At 38.5% G+C, this 25,646-nt stretch overlaps 1 protein-coding gene across 1 annotated transcript in view; it reads right to left on the bottom strand.

Moving 5' to 3' along the window:
* Window positions 1-98: 98 nt before the first annotated feature.
* akt2 (v-akt murine thymoma viral oncogene homolog 2) overlaps window positions 99-25,646 on the bottom strand; it is a 32,569-nt gene continuing 7,021 nt past the window's right edge. Inside the window, exons 2-14 of the mRNA XM_082183024.1 lie at window positions 18,292-18,447; window positions 18,003-18,131; window positions 12,122-12,233; window positions 11,585-11,732; window positions 9,118-9,249; window positions 8,964-9,029; window positions 8,803-8,871; window positions 8,580-8,702; window positions 8,277-8,405; window positions 5,576-5,790; window positions 5,398-5,485; window positions 3,369-3,471; window positions 99-1,627 (exon numbers count right to left, since the gene is read on the bottom strand). Of these exons, the coding sequence (XP_082039150.1) occupies window positions 1,548-1,627; window positions 3,369-3,471; window positions 5,398-5,485; window positions 5,576-5,790; window positions 8,277-8,405; window positions 8,580-8,702; window positions 8,803-8,871; window positions 8,964-9,029; window positions 9,118-9,249; window positions 11,585-11,732; window positions 12,122-12,233; window positions 18,003-18,131; window positions 18,292-18,337 (1,440 nt within the window). The 5' untranslated portion in view covers window positions 18,338-18,447 and the 3' untranslated portion in view covers window positions 99-1,547. The remainder of the gene's footprint in view (window positions 1,628-3,368; window positions 3,472-5,397; window positions 5,486-5,575; window positions 5,791-8,276; window positions 8,406-8,579; window positions 8,703-8,802; window positions 8,872-8,963; window positions 9,030-9,117; window positions 9,250-11,584; window positions 11,733-12,121; window positions 12,234-18,002; window positions 18,132-18,291; window positions 18,448-25,646) is intronic.

Here is a 25,646-nt window from a genome sequence, read left to right as displayed (position 1 = left end):
CCACACATGCACAAATGAAGCACACACTCACACAAAATGGAAAAATGGACAAAAGAAACGAACAAACAAACAAAAAGAAAAACTTTACTACTGTAATATATATTTTATATATATTTTTATCAAGACAATTTAATTTCAGGGAGTAGGTGAATGGAACAAAAAGATGAAAAAAAATTGATCCAAATAAAATAATGAATAAAATAAAAACAAAAATAGTTTGATGTTCCTTACATGAATAATCTTTAAAAAGGCAAAAGAAGAAAATAACACCTCACACATCTAAGCAGTGTGTTGTGACAGCTTCTATCTGGAGAAGCACGCCTACCTTACACATCTGGAGATCAAGTAGAACATTTCCTCTCAGACATCCTAACCATTTTTTTTCTTACTACACTAATAAAAAAAAAAGGAGAAATGAAAAAAGTGTCAAGGCTGCGACAACAATGGTGTGGCACAATGGTGCACCGTTTGCTATTGCAGTTAAATAACAGGACAAAGGACATTTAAATCCTCTTTTTTTTTTTTTTGGTTGTTGTTGCCTGTACGTTTGTCTCTAAACTTCAACATCAATGCCTGTGAACTGTTGAGAGAATGAAAACAACATGATGGAGAGTTTCTATGATACACTGACCTTGGAACATCAAGCCTCTGGGGCAGCGGATGAAAACTGGGAAGCCGGTTTCAAGGTTCCCGCTTAGGGAGCACAAGCTCCCTGTTAACATGCTAGAGATGTCTTCCTCTCTCTTCCCTTTAAAGCACAAACATTTTCACATCTATAGTGTGTGTGAGCCTCCCAAAACCCCTAACAATCCCACCCCGGTCCACTACTCAACGTTATGCCCATGTACAAAAATTGAAACAAAAAGACACACAGTTTAAGAAGTAGATTTGAGAACACGCATTCGTCCGTCCGTCCGCACACGCACGCACAGCAGTCGGTAAGCTACCCAGGCAGAGAAACAGCACTATTCCTTTCGGTGTTACCCCATCATCGGTCCTCCCGCTGTAAAAACACTATTGGTAACAGCTAGTTCCAGAAAGAGCACTTGTACAATTGCAGAAATATGGCTTTAAAACTGTAACAATCAGTGGGGAAAAAAGTCCAAATTGTTTGATATCTTTTGTCCCCACAAGATGATTTAGAGCGTGTTCAATATTTGTGTTTACAAGAGGCTTTAGTCCTGTAGTCCAGTGTTGAGTGTGAGCGTGTGTCCTGAAACCTGCTGGTGCTGAGCTGTGTTCTCGATGGTACTTGATTGGTTGAGATTTATTCAGTGATTGGTGGATTGTGTTGCAGTGTGTAGTGTCAGGCTACGATAGGCTGGATGAAAAGCCAATCGTAAACCAGGACAGACCAGAGGGTACCACCTGTTCGGGATCATTCACAGATGCCGTACTCCTGCTTAGAACCCGCTTCCTCAGAAGGCTTGGGTTGCTGGTGCACGTGTCCTTGTACGAGTTTGCGTTTGTGTATGTGAGGGGCGTCCGGTTTGCTGGTAAGGGTGAGAGAGTGGTGGGGAGGGGAAGGGAGGGGGGGGGTGGTGTGGTCACTCCCGCACACTGGCTGAGTAGGAGAACTGCGAGAAGTGTGTACGTGTATCTGGGTCCTCCGCATCAAGACTGTCATCTGCAAGCAACGGAGACACAGGCCAATGGAAAAAAACGAATCAGTTCATCAAGTCATTTCTTTTATTCATTTTCTATCACAATAATCGTTTCTGTCTAAATGCAAGTTATTGATCTTATTGTGAACAAAAAGAATGTTTAACCCTATAAAGCCTACAATATCTTATTTGAAACGCAAATTTCTAAGGCCTTTTCAGTATCAACTTAAGCGGAGATGAAACTGTGCTGAAAAAGCTCTTGTACACAATCTTCTACATGCTTAGTTTTGTCTGATTAATAGTTGTAAAGGTTTTTTAATAGAATTATATTTCTACACCTTTTTTGTTTGTGTTTCTACAGCTATTTGTTGTGAAATAGTAAAATGGTGAAATACTCTATAAATAGTCTATAGGGCCTAAATATTTAGCCTAAACAATGCTGTAATAACTAATATATTTATCAAAATGCTCCCGAGTAATTTTATTCTAGCTATTGAGCTATGGACATAGCATAGCTTTCCCTGAGGTAAACATGACACGACACGTTTTATTGACTTCTTTCCGCTGTTGATTACATGTGACCAGATACATTCCAGTAAGTTGTACTGTATCTTTCAACATGCCTTCTGAAGTTCATTCATGTTTATTAGCTTTTGAATCTCAGGAGTTTTTCCTGAGGACCTGTCATCACCAACCGTTTAAGTTATGATGAATGGCAGGTAATATCCAGCATTATGTGTGTTTTGAAACCAGGGAACATATAAATGTTGTATATCAAAATAAATAAGTTAGTATTGTGGTTATGTAGGAACGCATGAACAGAAATATAACAATTCTGATTCTGTTCGGAGTGAATCAATAGATTTTTTTTCTCCCTGTTTTTACGCCCTGACAGCGAGTGATCCATTACGCCATGAAGAGAACCAAAACTACATTTATTCTTTGAATTTCATGATAAAAATCAACAGAATTTTGAAAGTTGAGACAGACCTTCTATCTGCATTATCTAATGGGATACTTCCGATAAAGGTGACATATAGCCTTATAAAGCATCAAGGAGTACGGGAGGTGATGCAAACAATATGTTATGCGTTACAGATAATATTATAAGGAGAATATATATTATAAGGAGTGACAACTGATATTTATACACATTTTATGCAAGTAGTGCATTATACTGTTAAATATCTAGTTGATTTACATTGCAAGGTATCAGAATTTCATTTAAATTTTTGGCCATATAAATATCAGCAACTGGACCACATTGCATATTTTTGCTCCGTTTGGGTCTATGAATAAAATTGACGTTTATGAATCTGAAAATTTTTTTTTTTAAATTTGGGGGCGAGGGGGGGTTAAAGGTTTAATAAACCATTATATAAAAAAAATTAAAAAAATTCTGACCTAATTCATATGTCAGGGTTAATTAAATTGTCATAACTGGATCTTCCGGTGAGAACGACAGACTCTGTTGATGTATGCTCCAATCAATAAACCCTGCACCTTTACCCCTCCACTTTTGGGTGCAATGTCCACCTCGCAAAATCAAATAAATAACCACCCTACATTTTTTCTTTTTCGATAATCCACTATACATATATTATGTAAAATAAAAAAGACAAATATAAAAAATGTATCTCCATCACTATTTGGAGTTATTGTCCACAGAGTGGCTCCTCCGATGTTACTCCTTTTCTCAAACACACAGAAGAGTTGTGACTCCTCTCATGCAGACAGGTAGTGAGGAAGGACTGAGGTACTCACATTGGTCAGGTGGCGTGACAGTAATGGTCTGTGCAGTGAACTCGTCGTCAAAGTAGCGTGTGTCTGTCTCTGAGGTCACTTGTGGCTTGAAGGGTGGGATGAGCTGCAGTAAACAGGAGGAGAGAGAGAAGCGAGTCTGAGAAAAAACCTCTAGAGAGCAATGGGTTTTCACACATCCCTCATTAGCCCCATGCAAAGATCAGCATAAATGACTGTTCACTGTTAAATGTCTTTTGAACTACAAATAAACACGTTTGGTTTGAGGGTTAAGCTCTTCTGATCACACTGCAATCAATCACGCTGATGCACCCCATTTGAACACGAACGCAAACAAGATTTTATAGCATTTGTCAAAGACGTTGGGTGAGTCTCAATCAGCTCCCTAGTTCAGTAGTCAGGGCACTGATCAGAGTGTTGGACATTTTAAGGGCTGTCTCATTCCTTCCAGGGCACTGAAACGTTCTCTCCCTAAAAAGTCCCACAATGCACCGTGAAAACCATAGAGTCAACTCACTACACATAACAACACGCGAAAATACAAACCATTATTTTATTTTATTTTCAGCATAAACATACATCGCTAGACCGATACCAGCGTAATTCTTCACGTATCGGATTTTCCCGATCCAACCTGCGGAGATATCCGATATCCTTGAGTCATGTCTGCGCTTTAACATTGTCTGCTGAAATGACTCCAAAAGTGATTCCCGCCGGCTAGTCTGCTAGCTGGCTGCAAACTGCGGAATGGATTTCCTGAACGGAGGCGCGGCTCAATGAGAGACAGAGTTATGAGACACGCCCCCGCTCAGAAAATCCATTCCGCAGTTTGCTGTCGCTGTGTGGAAATACTTCACACTGGTAACACCGCAGAGCAAGACAGCAAAATGCAATGTTTGCAAAGCCGTAATTCAGAGCTCTGTGAAGCTCCCTCGCGTCGTACAACACAACGAACGCAATCAAACATTTAAAAAAGCACCACGTTACTGTGCGTTCACACCAAACGTGAATAGCGCGTCAAATTCGCGTCTGCCGCGTCTAGTTGGACGCTTGAATATTTTGAATCCATTTGCGCGTCCAGAGCGAAATTGACGCTCGTAAAAAGCAAAAGTTTGAAGCGAAATTGACGCGCGTCTGAGGCGAAATCCGCTTGTCTGTTTGCAACATGGCTGATATTGATCGAGCATTCATCGAGAGAGTTACCGCATCGGAGCGAGGATCACCCTTTAGATAGTGTGTGTGTGTGTGTGTGTGTGTGTGTGTGTGTGTGTGTGTGTGTGTGTGTGTGTGTGTGTGTGTGTGTGTGTGTGTGTGTGTGTGTGTGTGTGTGTGTGTGTGTGTGTGTGTGTGTGTGTGTGTGTGTGTGTGTGTGTGTGTGTAAAAGATGTTTACACTTGCACTTTTCTTATATTTCAAGACTCAAGTATTTGACATTTTGGGAATGTAATAAATATTGACATGACCTACAGTTGCATATTTGTTTTCAGAATGGGATTTTTCCTGTTAACAGGATTTCCTGTTTTTCTGACTTCCTTTTCTGAACTTATACTTACCATACATGCATAAATACGTACATATCATACTTGCCTGTTGAGAGGAGTTTATTTCAGCATCATATAAAATAAACAATAATGATAATAATAATATTAAAGCAAACACAGCTCTGGTATCGGAATAGTATCGGCATCGGCCGATATTCAAATTCAGGTATCGGGATCGGATCGGAAGTGAAAAAATGTGGATCGGTGCATCCCTAGTTGCACGTATATGTAACAAGCAAAGTATTTATCATAAAGTTCTTGAAATAACATTACAAGTAATGTCAGAAAGATGTTGCTGGAAACAGTCTCAATGTCCCAACGTGTAGTGAGCCAGCTTCCTTTACTGTCCTTACCAGTGCCCGAATTCATGAACACGATATACTGCTTCACGAGCTCGGGAGCTGACTGAGATGCACCCATTAACAGTGTACTCTTAACTTGTGATGAATTCATCTGATGAATCGGTTCTCTCACTGTCTTAACTCTTTTACCTTCTTTTGAAGGACATCTTGCCAGTTCATGGAATTGAAGAACTTGTGTGTCATCACTTCTTTGGCATCTTCAGGACTTCCTCCAAGCCTTGAAAAAAAAAAAAAAAAAAAATTCATGTTATTAAAACATACACAAAATCTTCTTTACAACAAAAGTAGAAACAGACGCTGATCTAACCTCTGTTTGGGGTCTTTCTTAAGCAGGCCGGCCAGCAGGGCCTTAGCCTCAGGCGAGAGGTTTCTAGGAAAGCGAATCTCCTCCATTAAAATGAGCTCAAACAGACGCTCGTGGTCCTGGTTATAGAATGGCAGCCGACCACACATCATTTCATACATGACCACTCCCAGACCCCACCAGTCCACCGCACGGCCATAATCGTTGTCTTCTAATACCTACAGCAAAGAATGTGGAGGAGGAGATGAAAAAGGGAGCATATATATATATATATATATATATATATAATATTGAGAGAGAGAGAGAGAAATAGAACTCTTTAACATAAGGATAGTATATTGCGGTTGAAATGGGTACTGCAGTCCAAATTCAAAATATTGGAGAGAGTTGTTTCCCCCGCCCCCTCAGACTCAACGCTCATGCGGGTTGCCAGTTTAATGACACGTAACAGGAGCGAGAGCAATTGACAGTGAAAGCAGAGGAGACTTACTAATTTGAAGAGTTGATTTATCCACCTTTTAATATGCTTCCGTTCATAGAGATTTTTAGATGGATGCTGAGGGTTTTTTTTTTGGTCTGGTAGAATATGCGATCTCTGACCTAGCTTGTTTGCTGGCTTCCATTGCTGCAATATGCTGTGTTTTCCACCAACTGGCGACATAGTCGAAATACTATTGGGTAAACTGGCAGCGTGAGGTATCGGACAGACTAGTGGTCGGCCCGTCTCCGATATTTGGCATTTTTAAAATATCGGCCGATACGTTTTTCTGATTGGCCGATGTGTTGGAAGCGGGACTTTTATTTTGACGGCGCTCCAGACTTTTATTTTGATGGGCGCCGCTGAGAACACCAGCACCTGAGAAGAGAATGGCAGCGTCTGATCACACACACAGTGCTCGCTCGCTCACATTCTCCGTCTTCATTAGTTTACGATCTCTGTCAGTCATATCTAATACTTTGTTAGACAGAACTAGTAAACAAAGAAAGTAAATGGTATGCGAAAAAGTGAAGCGTTACTTTTATATTATTTGTAAGTTTGTAACCGAAAAGGCAAACAATCAGGCTAAAATACTTTATCATTTACCGTCAACATTCAGCAAATGCTCATCTACATCATTTAAGCAAATCTCTGAATATCTAATAAACATTTAATTTCACAAACCTTGCAGATTTAATCGAATCCAGCAGTGATATCTTGTGAAGTGTGCATTTGTAGCCGGCATAAACGTGTTACAGCGAGTGACGGTCGGTCCGAGCGAAGTGAGTGAATGCGAACAGAAGATCAGCTTCACAAGAGACGCGATCGGAAATTTTTAAATCCTTCATTTTAAAATATGCTGTGCTATATCCAGTTGCCCACTGTGTCATATTCATATAGTTTTCACTGTGTGCTGTATGTAAAATTAGCGGTTGTCTTTATTTGAAAAAATATGATTACCAGTCCGCACAAAATTACCAGATTACTGAGTACCCTGGTACAGTTTACTTACTTTTTATTCACATATTCATATATTTTTAAACAATTACTTCATTTGTGAAAAATACTGTAATAGGATTGCAGATTCAAGAAGTTGCCATCTAAAGTATGAGCATGTATATATATATATATATATATATGTCATCAGCAACCCTGCTCTAAGATATCGGCCATCAAAAAAACCAGTATCGGTCGACCGAAAACAAAAAGACATTCCAACACGGAACGCACATTTCAAAGTAGAATAACTGGCTGTCGGCATTGTTTTTCAGAGAAACGACTAATGTTGTCAAAAGTTGAAATTTTAAAACCGTGACGCTTTGAGCGCTGTTGAGCAGATTCGTAAATGCCTCTAACTGGCCATTTTGTTCATGCGCTCTTTGGATATGTCTGTGATTGGCTTCAATGATCAATGCACTGAGAAATTAAAAATGGGGAAAGGCCTGGGGAATGTGATGATCAGGCAAGAGCTAGGACCTAAGTTAGCACTGGAGAAGCTTTCCGGCGCTGGAGAGACAGAGTGTGGGAAAGCCTGGAAACAGATGCCGAGGTTGCTTCTTTCTGCTCGACACCTGACTAACATTGGTTTTGCTATGTTTAACAGAAACAAGATATGATGTTGTTATAAAATTAGCAGTAGTAACGGGGCAGTCTGATGTGCAGCTGTTAGTCGTTGACTGTGCTGCATAGTGTTATTTTGGGGGCGGAGCAATAAAGGGAGGGTTGGGTTTGTTTGGGTGTCGAATTTCAGAGTCAACAATGTTTCTGAGAAATAGCATACTGCACCTTAAACAAGCAGTAAATTACTGTCAAATACTGGAAAGATTTTATGAAGGTTTTTGCATATTGGTTAAGATCAACAACGAAAGCCAACGAAGATTAAATTTTTTCTTTGGAACAACATGCACTGATGAACTGTGAACAATGAGAATACACAGAGAATAACAGACAGATACATTCTATTTACAAAGCATCTTTTTTCTGCTAGCCAAAAGAGCAATTATGCCAAATATTTTCAAACCAACATAATGCTTTTTTCTCCAGTGGTTCTAGTGGTTTAAAAAAAAACATAGTGCCTTTAAAACACTAAAAAACATTATCATGGGTCAGAAAATGAGTGATTCAGAGATGAGCCTGATTTAGTGTTTTTTTCCATTTTAATCTGGTACCAAACTATGATCTATAAATTGGTTGAGAAAACATGTTAATGGAGTGAGTTGGCAGTACCTCAGGAGCAAGGTACTCTGGGGTCCCACAGAATGTCTTCATGGTGGCCTCATTAGTAATGCCCTCTTTACACAGGCCAAAGTCTGTGATTTTAATGTGACCATCTTTATCCAGCATTAGATTCTCCAGCTGCAGAGAAAAACGCAATTCAAACAGAATTAGGAATCTGTTATTAGTGGTAAAAAAAAAGGAACACAGACTTCATGCCTTTGTGGTCTATGACACAATTACATGACATCCTTTCCCATCACAATTCATAAACTATTTTCACAATAATTACACAGCACATTAAAAGGAGAAAACCTTTAGGTCCCTGTAGACGACATCTTTAGAGTGCAGATACTCCAATGCTGAAACAATTTCAGCCCCATAGAAGCGAGCTCTATCCTCCGTAAACACACGCTCTCGAGACAAGTGGAAGAACAGCTGGGAACAAGTAAAAAGGAGACAAAACAATTTTAAAAGAGACAGAATGGTGAAGGCTTTTTTAGTTTGTTTTTGTAAGGGGCGAGAGGATGTGACAAACCTCGCCTCCATTTGCATACTCCATGACGAAACACAGACGATCTCGTGTCTGGAAGGCGTATTTTAGTGTCTGTAGTCAGAAAGATTGAAAAATTTGAATTAAATCTAAAACCAAGATAATTGCGCAATAAAACAAAAAAAAAACTTAAGAGATGGACATACTGTAAGGAAGGGGTGCCGTGTGTTCTGCAACACTCTGCTTTCTGTGATTGTGTGTGCAACCTCGTCCTGAAACAGACACCCATAAACCACCATGTTATTAATATAAAACAAATAATTCATGAGCATTTTAAACTTTGATTTGTGAGGTGCCCACCTTAGCAATGATGACCTCTTTGCGTAGAATCTTCATGGCGTAGTACATGCCAGTAGCCTTTTCCCTCACTAGAATCACCTTTCCAAAAGTGCCTTTACCCAGCAGCTTTAAGTAGTCAAAGTCACTCATTGTCTGAGGAAGAAAAGAAAAAAAATCAAGTTTAAAAGTTTATTTTATATGATTTAATTCCGTTATAAAACTGAATTGAATTACAGTGATGCAGATCTGAATCATTACATACAAAAACAGTTAAATGAAATAAATGTGCACCATTATGCTTTTTTGGATACTACCTTTCATGCAGTGTGATATAGCCGTTTGTAATGTAAAAGGTCAGCAAAGTTTCAATCCAGTAATTCCAGTCTTACTTCTTGCATGAACCTACATAGGTTTGTAACAAATTTACATAATGCTAGCCTTTGGGCTGTGCATCAGCAACAAAGTCACGATATGATACATATCACGATACGGGTCTGCACTAAATTTTACCTCATCTTTCTCAGCAAGGAGTTGGTAACATTACTGTTTTTGAAGCAATTAAACTCGCCGCTTCAGTTAGAGAAACGCGGCGCAGACTGTAGTCATTCTCTCTCTTTCAGGCCCATAAATAAACACTGACTTGAAGTATTACACTTTTCTGTGAATAAAATATCGAACTGGAAATCGATAAACTTCAAGCTTACTGGTGTTTTCAGAAAGCCAGCGCTTTTATCCACAGTGGAGACAGAGTGTGTGCACATGGTTGCCAGGTTGAGAAAAATAAGTAAAACACTTAGCAGATATTTCAGTATTGCACAAGTGTGAAGCTCTGATTGGGGGATTACATCTCTTGATATCAGGCAGCCCCACTTATGTTTCTCTGCGGGACAGATTAAACCTTGTTCTAGCCTATATATTATATTATATTCATTAATTTCAGCACATTTCCACTCGGTTTCAAACGACATTCTTGTATTCAAATTAAGCGCAATCCACTGCTGTGCACATGCTGCGGAATCGATACAGAAGCAACTCGTATCGACAAGAAGTATGTGACGATACATTGTCGTATCGGTCTTTACACGCATGTTCTTCATTGGCTGCCCGTGAACAACGTCTACTTTGACCTGCCCTCAAACACTGTAGCTGTAGATGAGGGCTAGAGGTGTTTGGTTTATGTTGTATACATGTCGAGACGGTGCCGTTTTCTGCACTGCAAATCCACGTTGTACGCACTTCCAAAGAATGACAACTCATGACAGTTTCACACCGCAAGCTTGTGTTAGCGTAACTACATCATTGCAGCTGCAGACTCGCGAGACTATTCACACTGGAAGCATTTGTACAGCGTCACAGCAGCGGCTCCAAAGCGGAGCATTTCTTTACAAAGTCAACTATAAATTTGTTTTTAGAAGTTGGTCATTTATAAACTTGATAGTCTTGAAAGTTTGTTAACATGTGTACAACATTTGCATTTAAATGGAAAACAACAAACACCCATGAAAGCAGCTCCGATCATGTCGTTTCAGTCATACTTCAATATAGAATGTGCTGTTCCTCTTGAAGGCAGACAAAAGCACCATTTCAAACAATGGGCAAGTTCTCTCAACGTCTTTGTTTTTACTCATTATATTCAACTTGTTGAATATTTGTAATAAAATTGACATGACGATTAAGCAATTTCAACTTAGGTCTAAATTGTCTATTCATAATATGCGTGTAATTATCACGGTTTTCTTTTCTTGTATGTTTTTATGTCATATGTATGTTTTTTCTGTCATAAAATCCTATTAAAATATGATCAGAACAATTGACACTCCAATTCTTGTAAAAACACTAGACATGCTTATTCTGTGCATTGAGCACTTTTTGTGTGAAATCATATTTATTTTGTCTATCAAAAGTGTGCTTTTCACTTTAATTGAGCGTGAGCAGCGCAGCTAAAATAGACTCCGGAGCAGAAATTCATACATGGTAATGGCTGCTTCATTTCCAACATGCGCTGTACTCTGAAGAGTAGACCAATCACAACAGAATGGGCCATCTGACCAATCAGAGCAAAGTAGGCTCTTGAAAAGGATCTGGATCCTTGATTGAACCGTTTCAGACACTGTGAGAAAAGAGGTGATGCTGCAATGTATATTATGTAAAATGTAAGTGTTTTTTGACCTTGGATGCATGTAAACCTATTGTAGGAGACCTCCAAAAAATGAGGAACAAATTTTTACTCTTAATTATTATTTTTTGTGTGTGTATTAATTACATGGCTACTACATGATGATAACTGGATATGAAATATTGATATAAGATAAAATTCTATTACTTGACAAGAGTGAGTACAAGGTTACACACCAGAGACATGAAATTAGCACAGCTATGCAGGAAATTGGTTGCTTGGGACAGCAGACAAATGAGGAGGTTACTTAAAGAGAAGTGAATGTTACCCAAACAACCAGAATGTGGCTACACGTTGAGGCAAGGCACTCACCACTTTGGTGCGGGATTTTGCGATCGCTGCCTCCATCCCCTCCAGGCTGTTGTCTCCAGGGGAGCCAAAGTTGATGTCCATTGGCTCCTCCTCTTCCCGGGACTTGAGCCCATTGGCCACAGCCTGGATGGCACGAATCCACTCCTCTCTGCATAGACATCAAGATGAAATCATATTAGTAATTTGTTAAATCTAAGTAGCAAAGCAGGTTAGATTTCCTCTTGTTATTTTGTGTGATCCTACGCTGAACTCATGTACCCGATTCCTATCCTTTTGGAAGACTTGGGCTTTTTAGTCACAAAATGACCTAAACACAACTCCTATTTCCACCGAAATGTTTTTCACCTAGTTTAAGGTTCATTTTAAGCAACAGGCAGTGAATAATATCCTGTTTGGATTGGCAAAAATCCAGTTAATAGAACCAAATCTGCTTTCCCAGTAAATACCATTCAACATCTGCTTAAGCTTTCTCTCTCTTCCATTCATTCATTCACTCAGTCACTGATTCTAGCAGGACTCTCCATCTCATCTCCTCACCTTTCAGCATTGCTATCCACGTGGAAGGTGCGCTCAATAACAGTGGTCCACTGCAAGCAGCGGATGACAAACGTGTTCGGCCGAGGTCGTTCAGTCTTCATCAGCTGACACTCTGCAAAGGATGTTACAGTTTTAAAACTTTTTATTTGGGATTTAAATTTCTTGAATGGGTCAAAAAATTCTAAACACCATATATTAAAAGTGAACTGTGATTTGATCTGTGCCTCTTGCTGTCTTAATTGGGAGGTTATTTTTGACTGAATACACTGTTTTCCAGGTTGGGAGATTGAAACACCAGACCAACCAACATTGATAAAAAAAAAAAAAAAAGGTTACTATGAAGAGCCAAACAAGCCAAAATTAATTATTCTACTCTCACACACATACATTCTCCTTTGAAATAGATACATTTCTACTCTCACACTCACATACATTCTCCTTTCACATACATATCTACTCTCACACACATAAATTCTCCTTTCACATACACATACATTTCTACTCTCTCTCACACACATAAATTCTCCTTTCACATACACATACATTTCTACTCTCTCTCACACACATAAATTCTCCTTTCACATACACATACATTTCTACTCTCACACACATAAATTCTCATTTCACATACATACATTTCTACTCTCACACACATACATTTCTACTCTCACACACATACATTTCTACTCTCACACATACATTTCTACTCTCACACACATACATTTCTACTCTCACATATATACATTTTACTCTTATGTAAATGTATTCAAAGTATGCATTTAATATTATAAATAATAAATGTAAGAAGAAAATGTATGGATGTCTGAAAAAAATGTGTGTATGAGAATAATGTATGTATGTGTGAGAGAGTATAGTGGCAACGGAAGGCGTATAATGGAAATGGAAGGCAGGTCTGGCACGATCGGGGTCACCGGACTGCGGTCAAGACAGCCGCGGTTTGAAAATACACGGTCAAGCTAGCTGGCAAAAAAAATTTGGTTTACGCCTATTACTATGATTACAGTCAATTCAGGAACAGAAGCGAGAGAACTTTTTTCATCCGACTAGCTACGGATGTCCGCGGCCGCGCTGTCAGATGTCGTGTGGGTGATTGCGACTTGACAATGTTTAAAAGAGATTAATTTTCAGTGCACTCAATGTTTTTGTAAAGAGAGTTTACAGTTACTACGTTAAGTGCTTGTATAGAGTTGGTGTATGTTAATTGAGTGATTACTTGAATTACCTGATTACTGAAATGTTATTTATGTCAGTATTGTTTTATTTGGTGGAATACACTTTCATTTTCTGTGACAATACAGTATCAGATAAATGTGTAATGTGAGTTTATTGAAAGAGTATTTCACTTTTTGACGAAGTCACTGCCAGCTATTTCAACACTGTGAAACAAAAACAAATTTATTGTTGTCTTTGTTGAATTTGCAGATTGTACAGTGTGTGACAGAAATAAAAATGATATGTGCCACCAGAAAAACAGCCTCTTCTGTGAGTGCAACAGGACATAACTGTTCTCAGACCTGATTCTTTGTCTGGATTCATAAGCAGTCTGTGCATAAATGTAGTGCAGACTGCTTATGAATCCAGACAAAGAATCAGGTCTGAGAACAGTTATGTCCTGTTGCACACACAGAAGAGGCTGTTTTTCTGGTGGCACATATCATTTTTATTTCTGTCACACACTGTACAATCTGCAAATTCAACAAAGACAACAATAAATTTGTTTTTGTTTCACAGTGTTGAAATAGCTGGCAGTGACTTCATATGTTACAAAAACAGCCTTTTTCCACCTTAGAAACATTGCTAAGCTACGTAATATGCTATCAGTTTCTGATGCAGAAAAGTTAGTTCATGCATTCATGACCTCGAGACTGGATTACTGTAATGCCTTATTAGCTGGTTGTCCTGCATCCTCAATAAACAAGCTACAGTTAGTCCAAAATGCCGCCGCTAGAGTTCTTACGAGATCAAGAAAATATGATCATATAACACCGATTTTATCATCACTGCATTGGTTACCTATAAAGTTCCGTATTAATTATAAGATATTGCTACTGACTTATAAAGCCCTAAACGGCTTAGCTCCAGTCTATTTAACGGATCTTCTATCGCCCTATAATCCATCGCGCTCTTTAAGATCACTAAATTCAAGGCTTTTGGTCATACCTAGGATATCCAGAACCACCAAAGGAGGGAGAGCATTTTCACATTTGGCTCCAAAACTCTGGAATAGTCTTCCTGATACTGTTCGTTGCTCAGACTCGCTCTCCCAGTTTAAAACTAGATTAAAGTCGCATCTCTTCAGCCAGGCATTCATATAATCCTACAGTTCAAACTACAATCCGGCCTCTAGCTCATAAATGCCAGAGGAGAACTGGCCCCCGACTGAGCCTGGGTTCTCCCAAGGTTTTTTTTTCTCCATTAGGTCACCTGATGGAGTTTTAGGACACCATTAGGTCACTTGATGGAGTTTTTCGGTTCCTTGCCACTGTTGCCTTTGGCTTGCTCAGTTGGGGATATTTAATTTAATTTTATCAATCAATAAATTCCTCTTGAAACAAACTTTGTTGTATTATTTTAATTTAATACTGTGAAGCTGCTTTGATACAATCTGTATTGTGAAAAGCGCTATACAAATAAACTTGACTTGACATTTAGACATCCATATAAGACTGAGAGAAATCCACATAGGGTTTGAATGTGATCACAGAGCTCTCAATGCAGCCTATCATGCACAAAATAATCTGTTCTCTTTGCATTTGGTCAATACATTCCAGCACATTATTAAAAAATGGTCTGATTTCATGTTCATTGTTACTTACTACAAAAATTAAAAACTGTACTTGAAAAGAAAACAGGATTACTTTGAATAGCATCACTGTAAAGTTGTGATGAAGAACTTAAGTCTTGCATATGTACTTCCGAGTGTGACTTCCTGCTTAAAGAGGAAGTAATGGATACCAAAAAAATATATATAATAATATATATATATATATCAGGGATGGAAATTAGCACCCGCCACCAGCCAAATGCGGGTGATTTTGTGTTGTGGCGGGTAAATTCGCTTCACCTACCGGCCACCGTGGCGGGTAAATAAAAATATACTGTTTCACACAGACGGCGGACACTTTTAGAGGACATAAGTGTACGCTGAAATAAAGTCTTTCACCTCAGAAAAACGGACTTTCTTGTCCTGTCACGTCAGCCGTTATCCTGTTCTCATAGCGAACACTCTTCAAATGCACGCGCAAATGCGGCGGCGCGCGCTGTGTATCGCCTCACTGTATATAAAGTGCAAAATAAACTACGAGCATGCAACGCCGTTACGTTGTAAATTACACAAAATAAAAGTAATGCAGGGATGATTTTCATACTATTCATCAGGAGCAGTTTCCATGGTTCATTAACAGTTATTGTTAATATTGTGTATTCACCATGGTAACTGTCGTTTCCATATTAACCCCAAAATGCCACTTTATTTTTCTTTGTGTTATTTTTTATATTTTTAAATGACTCTAGTGGCTCATACCAACATTGTATTAACAAAAACTAGTTTGGAACTGCTATTTAATAGCTTTAGCATAGGCCTAATGTTTATATATTAGTACTAGTCTTTACTATTAGTCATATTCTTACAATTTATGTTAAGTAAAGGGGGACAGTACTTGTGTGTGTGGAAATAGCCGGTTTCAATAAAACTACTTGTGACATGTCATATTTGGCTTTGACTTTGACTGAACATTTGCTCTCACTTTGCAGAAAAAATATCGGGATATATATCGTATATCGATATTCAGCCTAAATAATCGGGATATGACTTTTGGTCCATATCGCCCAGCCCTAGTTTCATTGTTGGGACTAAAAACCTAAAACTGGAAGCCATAAAAGACCACGAATCATTCAAATGCCACATCCAGGTAAAAAAGAGAAATATATATATAAGAGAGAAAGAGAAAATGTCAGTATTTCATTGAGACTTGAGATTAAATAAACTGCTTAAGTATTGTAGATCTTGTAGTATTAATTTTCACATGCAGTTACACATTGTCGGTTAAAAACAAGAAAGTGGCTGGTAAAAACATTGAGTGGCTGGTAGATTTTGAAATCCACCAGCCACAGTGGCCGGTGGACAAAAAAGTTAATTTCCATCCCTGATATATATATATATGAAAGGAGAAAGTAAGTGTGTGTGAGAGAGTAGAAATGTATGCATGTGAAAGTAGTATGCATGTGTGTGACAGTAGAAATGCATGTATGTGAAAGGAGAATGTATGTGTATGTGCGTATAGAAATGTATGTGAATATTTCCAGATTGGTTTCAGGCCTCATTCATATGTGGAAATAAATTAGAAATAAATCGGATATGTGCCAATGCGACTTATGTAAACAGGCAGATCGGATTTTTTATGAGGCATTAGGCAACGTCTCCGCGGTTTAATGACGTGAGAAACCCCGACGCTCTTCTGCAAAAGGACGGATGGCAGACGAAACGTGTCGTCGTAGGAGAGGAATGTGGACAAACGTTGACAACATATCAAAGGTTGGCTTGCTCATCCTAAAATTTCGGACCCACTGCTTCTCGTTAAAGCCCGCCACAATATGCTCCTACCAGTTCTGAGATCTCTCGCACACAATAACTGAAGCATATGCACAGGCTGAAATGATGGCACTTTTCGTCCTCCTCCGACTCATAATCATGGTGATGTTTGACGAACTTCGCATATATCGCAGAGCTAGCATCAATCATATTTTGCGTTCGTCCATCTGTGCAAGATAATTTAACCCTTTAAGCATGTGCAATGTTTCAGATAGTATGGCAAGTGTAAACACATGAATCGGATATGGGTCACAATTGAAAGAACGTGTAAACTGACGGATATAGGCAACAAATCAGAATTGGGCATCAAGACCTGCAGTGTAAACGAGGCCTAAGTGTGTGTGAGAGTAGAAATGTATGCATGTGTGTGACAGTAGAAATGTATGTATGTATGTATGTGAAAGGAGTATGTATGTGTGTGACAGTAGAAAGGTATATGTGAAAGGAGAATGTGTGTGTGTGACAGTAGAAATGTATGTATGTGAAAGGAGAATGTATGTGTGTGACAGTAGAAATGTATGTATGTGAAAGGAGAATGTATGTGTGTGACAGTAGAAGAATGGATTTTGGCTTGTACGGCCCCTCATAGTTACACTTTATTTTAAGGTATCCGTCTTATCGTGTAATTATACATTTAAGTACTGAGTAATAATAATTAACTACAAGTACTTACTATCGGGTTAGGATTAGGTTAGTTCCATGTAATTAAGCACAATTTATAGTAATTACTATAATAACTACATGTAACGTGTGTAAGAAAGACACTGTAAAATAAAGTGTTACCAAAAAAATTTATAATAATGAAATAACAAGAACAAGTAATTTTTTTAATGAATTCTTTCCTTTTTGGTCAAATTGTAGTTTATAGTGTGTTTTTTTTCATACTTTTTAAAACATTCGTATGTACACTTTAGTTAAATGTGTGATGTGTGTTAAATGTGTAAATTGTGTAATTTCTTTGCCACTTTTGTCAAATTAAAGTCTATAAAAAGTATTGTTGAACACTGACTCCATTTCCTATTGGTCAGACAAACGAATAAAGATATATATATATAGATATAGATATAGATATAGATATAAATAAGTAGTATAATATAATATAATATAATATATAGATATATATAGATATAAATAATACACCCCTTGCCTTAGCAACAGTTTCTGTAAATGATAATTGGCAAGTAAGAAATAATAAACCAACTAAGGGAGCCATATTTTAGAATATTACACAATCTGGTTTGCATGAAGTGAGGCAGCACTGTGACAGACCTGCGACGGAAAAGTTGTTAAGAGGCGGCTGATTATGGTCTGACGTCTCAGGCTTCTCCTTGTAGCCGATGAAAGAGCCATCACTCTTTAGGATGAAATACCGGGGCCTCCAAGTCTTAATATATTCACCTGCAGACAGGAGGAGGAAGAGATACAAGGAAGTAGATGACAAGAGGATGAAAGCATCACCGGGGGAAAATAAAGAAAAAGACAGACAACAAATCAGTGTTTACAATTCAAATTTATGATACAGACTGTCCTGATGAATGATTGAGTAAGCAGTGCTCACCTCTCTTGTGGAGCCAGCCCTCTCTGACGATGCTGACCTCGTTCATACTGGGTTAGGGGTGTGTGGGGCGTAGGGCAGGGTGGCAGGGAGGTTGGGGGAGGGGGAGCGTTGAGTCTCGGGTAAGGCAGACGTTCAGTACCACAGAGCCAGACTCACCTGGGATCAAGGCAAATAAACTAATGTCAACCGCAAAGTACAACACAGAAAGCACCACAGAAGCATTTCTATTGCTTATGTATGGCAAATAGAATTTATGAACAACATTAGATCCCATTGCCTTTCGTTCTATGACCATCTTTATTCCACAGAATAAAGAAAATTATACAGGTTTGCAACAGCATTTGGTGAGCAAATGACAGAATTCTCCTTTTTGGGTGAACGATACTGTGGGATTACAAATTTAAGAATCTGTTTAAGATCTGCTGATCTCATGTCCTTACATAACATGAAAAACTAAGGTAGGGTACATTGAATTCAGCATTTAAGGTTATGATGATGATATCAGCTGTTAAGCAAAGTTTCCAGCAAGAGATTCCTGCCAGTCCTGTTCTCTCTATTGTAAGTTAAATGAGTCAGATTACTGAGACTCTCACCCTTTGTCTCTTGGAGCCCCTGTCCCAGTCTTTGAATAGTTATGCTGATTGGATTAGGAATGGTCACACTCTAGGACGGGTTCCTAAACCTGGATACTTCATTTGCAGGTTTTGTCTCCATATCCAAGCACTGTCCACTAAAATCTATATAAACTACAACGTACACTGCCTTAGTTAGACTTGATGACTGCAGCTACCGACAGCTCGTGTTCTCAATAAAGAATCCTGCTGAAGAGTCTCCTGGTCTTCGCTTCTGAGTTTCCTACAATACCTTAATAAAAGCACTGTGAATGCGAATTTATGTTTGTTATTATTATTAGTAGTGTGTCCAACATGGTTTCTCAACTGGTTTGGCCATGGGACCCATATTTCCCCATGGTCATTAAGCCAAGGCCCAAATTTTTAGGAATCTGAGCCAAGCAAATTTATTTGTCAAGATTTGAAACATATGGACACTGATCCTGATTAATTGAATAAACACCATACCCGCATGCAAATCCTTCCCAGCTAACACACGACATACAAGTTAGGTAATTCATTGGTACTTTCAGGTAATTTCATGACTTAGGCTACTACACGCTCGTAATTTAATTTGCTCTTTTACAGTACACAGCGTGCACCTCCACATTTGCGCACAATTAAAGAGTGTGTGCTTGAGTACCTGGTATTGATGCGTTTTGGTCGATCGGATCACAAGTGATTGATGCTAAAGACAGGTGTAAACGGTCAAAAACTTTTTGAGCTTGTCCACTTTCGATCCACTTCCAGAGGTAGTCGAAAACGCATTTGACCAGATTGCTTTCGTAGTGTAAACTCTCATGTGGTCAAATATGCAAAAGAGCGGCTACTGACCTAAACATTGTGAGAAGTGCGCTAGCCAGACAGGACTTAAACTTTGTCGGCTGAAGATGGTTTGAGATGAAAAACATACCAAGCACAATGTTCTCTCACCATTCCTGATTTCTAACACGCACTCACATTGTTTGGCATGGTCTTGCAGCTATCAGAGCAGAAACGAAAGCAGATGTTCTCCACAGGCCTATGTTTTTCAATAGTCTCCTTTTGTGTTCATATGTAAATTGTGCGTGCTTATTTGTCCATAAGATCGTAATATCTGGTAAAACCCATACGTTTACCTACCCATAGACCCTCTCCTCAAAGAAATCAGTACAGAAGTGGTTGAAAGTGGACAAAAGAGACGAATTTAAAAGCCAGGTGTAAACGAGTCTACCTCGTCCACTTGTGATCCGATCGACCAAAACGCATCTTAACACCAGATGTAAACAGGGCCTAAGGGTGAGAGACTTTCTTTCGTAACAAGTTACGAAAATAACAGAATAATGGCACTGACATACAGTTTAGCCTGACATCTGAATCAACAGCATTCGCATATGTCTTTCAAAATAGAAGTTTTGCATCAGAAAAACGTTTAGATTTACGGGGGGGGGGGGGGGGGGGCCACCTGTTCAGAAATGTTTGTAATGTAAACTTGACAAATGCAGCATTCAGCACTCTGTAACAGATAAGCCTCCATCTCTAAGGATTTCATATTTAACAGAAGAGGAACAGCTGAATTCATCTTACTGTAGAAAGTAGAAATGTATATATGTATGTGAAAGGAGTATGTGTGTGACAGTAAAAAGGTATATGTGAAAGGAGAATGAAAGAATAAAACAGCATCCTGTACACCATCCAATATCGAACTCTAACTGGGGGTAGGAGAAGAGGAATGATCATGACAAAGAGGTGAGTGCAAGACTTTATATGGAAACTTTCATTGGTATTATAAACTGCATAAATGAATCTAAAGTGCTAAGTCATCATTATTCACATAAAAGTGTCTTTACATGTGGGATAGAGTGCTGATCAAGGATCAGGGTCAGATCCTGATGGATAATCAGTTTTTTGTCTTGCACATCTTGAAGATGATTTTATGAAGGCTACGGGTTGACAGCGAATCACCACCTTTTATTATAAAAGTGCTTACAGTGAATAATGCAATATTCACCTCACGTCGGTCCTAAACTCTGTCACTGAGTCCTAAAAAGAAAGAGCAATTCAGTTTAAAAAGATAAGATGGATACTTTCATTTGTTTTTAGACTTTGCAAGAGGTCCAATTCTTTGAATGAATAATTTATTGTAGCTAATAGCTATAATGAAATCAAAATATGAGAATTTATGATATAAAATTACATTCATTTCATATTTAATATAAATAAATGTACTGTGCTTATGCTGATGGTGATTATATGTATACAGCATTTGTTCTAAAAACCCTTTATCTAAATTCACTCGCATGTGATTAAACTGACAACAGTTACAAAAAGGTTACAACTTAAGGTTACAAAAGTTACAATTTACAAATGCGTTTAATTTACGCTTGGGATGAAAGTGCAAAATAATCATGAAACCTGCATTCCCTGTTCTTATTTGCAAGGCTTTTACTCTAATAATATATGTATAATGCAAATGCTGTGATTTTTAAATCACAAACGTGAGAAGAGAAAAACACCGACATGGGACAAGGATGAGCCTCATTTACCTCAAAGTGTTTTTAAACCATTTCTGACGGGAAATGCGACAGTGCTATTCTATCACTATGGAGATGCCAATTAGACTGCAGTGAAGCCAGTCTGATCCACAGGTGAACACTCCACTCTGTACACCGAACAAGACAAGACACCTGCTGTTTTCAGAATCAACATCAGAAAGAACACGTTTTGTTCTGCATAAAGCCATGCTCAAAATGACAATTTGGGAGAACAATTGTTCATCCACATGAAAAAAATTTAATTGTCACTTGTACATGCAGAAGTTGATGTATTGTGGATGGTTGCCAAGGCATTGCTGGTAATTCTTTTTAAACGTCACAACACTGATTTGGCAATGATTAAAAACTACTGATAAGTTCTTTAGTGTGTTTAATTTATTCATTATTAATATTAGGGATGCACCAATACCACTTTATCTACAATTAGGCCGATACCAATACTTTCATTTTTGGTACTCGCCGATACCTGTATTTTTAAAATATATTAGAGAAACCAATAGAATATTGAATCATATTCATTGATTTCATTTGTTTCAGACATCAAAAAATGTCTTCTTGTTCGGTACCAAATTTTGATACCCAAGGGGTTAATCTCACCAACGTCAGTGAGCCAATAAGCATGCAGCATGACTGGCTGTGGCGAGGCATCAAGGAAAAACACTAGTTTATGCCGGTAAACCCAGAGACATAGCTTACACGTGAGGGTGTAGTCTGTAAGCATCCCAACCCCGATAGATGTAAAAAAAAGTGGAAAAGATCAAAAGTGTGGCTACATTTCACCAGGCTCGATGCCAACAGTGTGCAATGCAATATTTGTGACAATATAATTGCTGCCAAGACCGGCAACACGACAAATCTGATGAAGCACTAGACAGTGCAGAGAAAAAAATTAAGATCAGACAGTTGGAGCAGACAGATTAGTCAGAACTGGAGCGTGTCACAAATGAACCAAAACTCAGCGTAAAGGCTACTTGCCTCACAGACATGAGAAATAGGCATATAGAAAGCTTGAAATGTCTTTTAAATGAACCAATTCAAATCGAAAACAAATAGGCCTACTCTATGGTATGTAATCCAAACGAAAGGTGCATTTCTCACTATAGGCGCGCGCATTCACTATACTGCGGAGATGACGAGTCAGCAACGTCAACTTCATCTTTGCAGCCAACAGTAGTTTATTAATAAACAATTAAAATGTCTCCTAGCTATTTTCCCCCCCGACACATTCATTATCATTACACCGTGTCCTAACCAGACGCGATGCGGTAAGATTCCAGCGACAAATAATTTGTCTGTCCACACTAGATGCGAGATGCGTCAAAATCAATCAAAACCCACAACCAATCAGAACAGCGTGTGGGCGGAGTCTCACGGCAAGTGCACAGCACCAGAGAATAATCTTGACGGCACTCCCAAGAAAATGGATAAGTAGGCTACATAATCAAATTCACAAATATTACACCATTTAAACATTATAAAAAAATATATAGGCTACTGAGTTACTAAAATAATCTGTCAAAGAATACACTTTTTTCACAGTTTGAACGTTCTTGTTTCCATTTGTTTAATTTCAAGATCTGAGGTGAAATATCCATTATTGCTTTTACAGCTACAAAGCTGGGAGCACTAAATGATATTCAAAGTTACAACGCATGCTTTTAATATTAAATAAAGCACATAAACAGTACCTGAGATTATCATTGCCACACTTTGTGTTTTTTGTTCCAGCCGCGACGTCGCCAAAAAATAGAAACCGTTTCTAAAATAGTCTCGTCGCGTGTCGCCGTCACGGCTGGTTAGGACAAAAATTCTGATTAACAGGGAAAGGTAACTTTTATTGCGCGTTGCGTGTAGTTAGGACACGGTGTTAGGCTACTTTTGCCGGTGCTTTGCAGCAGCTTTATGTTTGTGCTTGAGCACAAGGCATATATTCCGCCCCCCAGTGGCCTATATGAGTCTGAGTGTGTAAAAAAAAAAATCTTCAAAATGAAAAAATTTAATCAAAGGTTTTTTAGGTAATATGTAATGTGATCTTGTTAAAACGGATTTCATAAAATTGGTATCGGTAAGTCAAGGTATCGGTATTGAAAATGAAGAGTCAGTAATACAATAAGAACAAATAATCCAATTACAAATAGCACAAATAAATACAATAGAACAAAGATAAGGAAGTCTGAGACGAGGCTTTCTGGACGCGCACTTCGGATGTTTGCGCACGGTAAACTTTTTGTCCTGTAAACATTCTGTAATAATGTAGGGAACCACTCGTTATACATAAATCACGCAACAGTTAAAGTTTTTACTTACGATGTAAGTTTAGTTTTGATCTAAATGACGCATATGTGCCGAGTGAACGATCAGCAATCAAGAGTATGAAAAAAAAAGTGAGCGCTCTATTTCTTTTTACCATCAGTTAACGTTAGTAATATGTGCCTTGTTTTACATTCTTTGCTATTGACATATCCGACCGAACTACAAACTTCCCAGCAATGTCTGTGAAAAAGTGCGTTTGACAAGCATGCGTTTTGTTTATCAGTTTGCACACAGCAGCTATATAGGCGTAACTTTCTCATTTGTTTAACATTCTATTAATTCAATTAGGGATGTTAACAATTAATCGATGATCAATTCATTGTTGAAAATACATTTAATCGATAAAACGTATTGATTGTCGATTAGGCAGGTTCATGCTCCAGGAAGAGTGAGTCCACAACTTGTCACATTCTGAATAACACGTAACTTAGTTCAAGTTCGCTTGTGATTTCACGTCATTTTGTGTGCATTCATTTGGTGAAGACTAGAGCCCGTCTGATTTATCGATCTGCCGATTTTATCGGCCGATATGAGCCTGTCGCAGATATATCGGTATCAGCTTTTATGGCGCAGATATGCCGCCGATATGAACCTTTTTTTTCTTACAGAACATAGTTCATTGACTTTATAGCATAGTGTCTCACTAACTAGGTAACAACGTAGCATTAAATCACCATTCAACAGACTCAAGCCACCACGGCACTGGTAACTAGCAACTTACCTTTAAGACACCGCTCTTACTACTGCCAGACCAAGACACCGGACGCGAGCGGTGCGATTCGACAAAAGAGAGTTGAACCCATAATAATCAGTGAAGTTGTCTACACTGGATGTGGCGCATTGCAAGCGACAAATCTCCGACAGTAAACTGATGCCTCATTCTGCTTTGTGACGGGCGCTTATACCAGGGTCCTGGGTAAACAGCTGTTGCGACGCGAGCGACAACGGCCGCGTCCGGTGTACACAGTGTGAGCCCATTCTGCATAAAACGCTACGTTACAACAAAGCAATATTCCAATCATTTATATAATTATAACACTTTATATAGGGCCATTTTGCATAATGAGTAGTTTCACGTTTAGTACATTTTGATGAATACTTTACTTAGGCCTATTTAAAATAGTATTTAAGTACTGTACATATGTAATTAAACACGTTTTCATTATGGTATTATTACTTTTACTTGGTAAAAAGATCCAAGCCTACTTCCTCCACTGGTAGAGACTAGAAGAATTAGAGACCAATAATAAAAGATAACAAAGTTTTGCCAGTGACACTTTTGATATATTTATTGATACAAGTTATTTTTCATATAACGTGACTAAATAAAAAGACAAAGTCATTAGTGAAGATTGTTACAGTATTTAGAAGTATCTCACAAAATTGAGTACACCCCTCACATTTCAGCAAACCTTTTAGGAAATCTCAAGGGACAATACTATAGAAATGAAACTTGAATAGATTTTAGAGTAGTCAATGTGCTGCTTGTGTAGAGTATTTATTTACTGTCTTCTGAAAATAACTCAACATACAGCCATTATTGTCAACATAACTGACAACAAAAGTGAGTACACCCTAAGTGAACATGTCAAAACTGTGTCCAAAGTGTCAATATTTTGTGTGAGCACAATTGTTATCTAGAACTGCCTTAATCCTCCTAGGCATGTAATTCACCAGAGCTGCACAGGTTGTTGATGGGATCCTCTTCCACTCCTCCATAATGACATCATGGAGCTGCTAGATGTTAGACACATGTCGCTTCTCCAACTTCCGCTTGAGGACACCCCACAGGTGCTCAATAGGGTTCAGGTCTGGAGACATTCTTGGCCACTCCATCACCTTCACCTTCCTCAGCAAGGCAGCTGTCATCTTGGCGGTGTGTTCGGGGTCGTTATGC

Source organism: Leuciscus leuciscus, assembly GCF_965113295.1.
Source record: "Leuciscus leuciscus genome assembly, chromosome: 10".
NCBI lineage: Eukaryota > Metazoa > Chordata > Actinopteri > Cypriniformes > Leuciscidae > Leuciscus > Leuciscus leuciscus.
The sequence above is the reverse complement of the archived record's forward strand: the minus strand, read 5'-3'. Positions and strand labels throughout refer to the sequence as shown.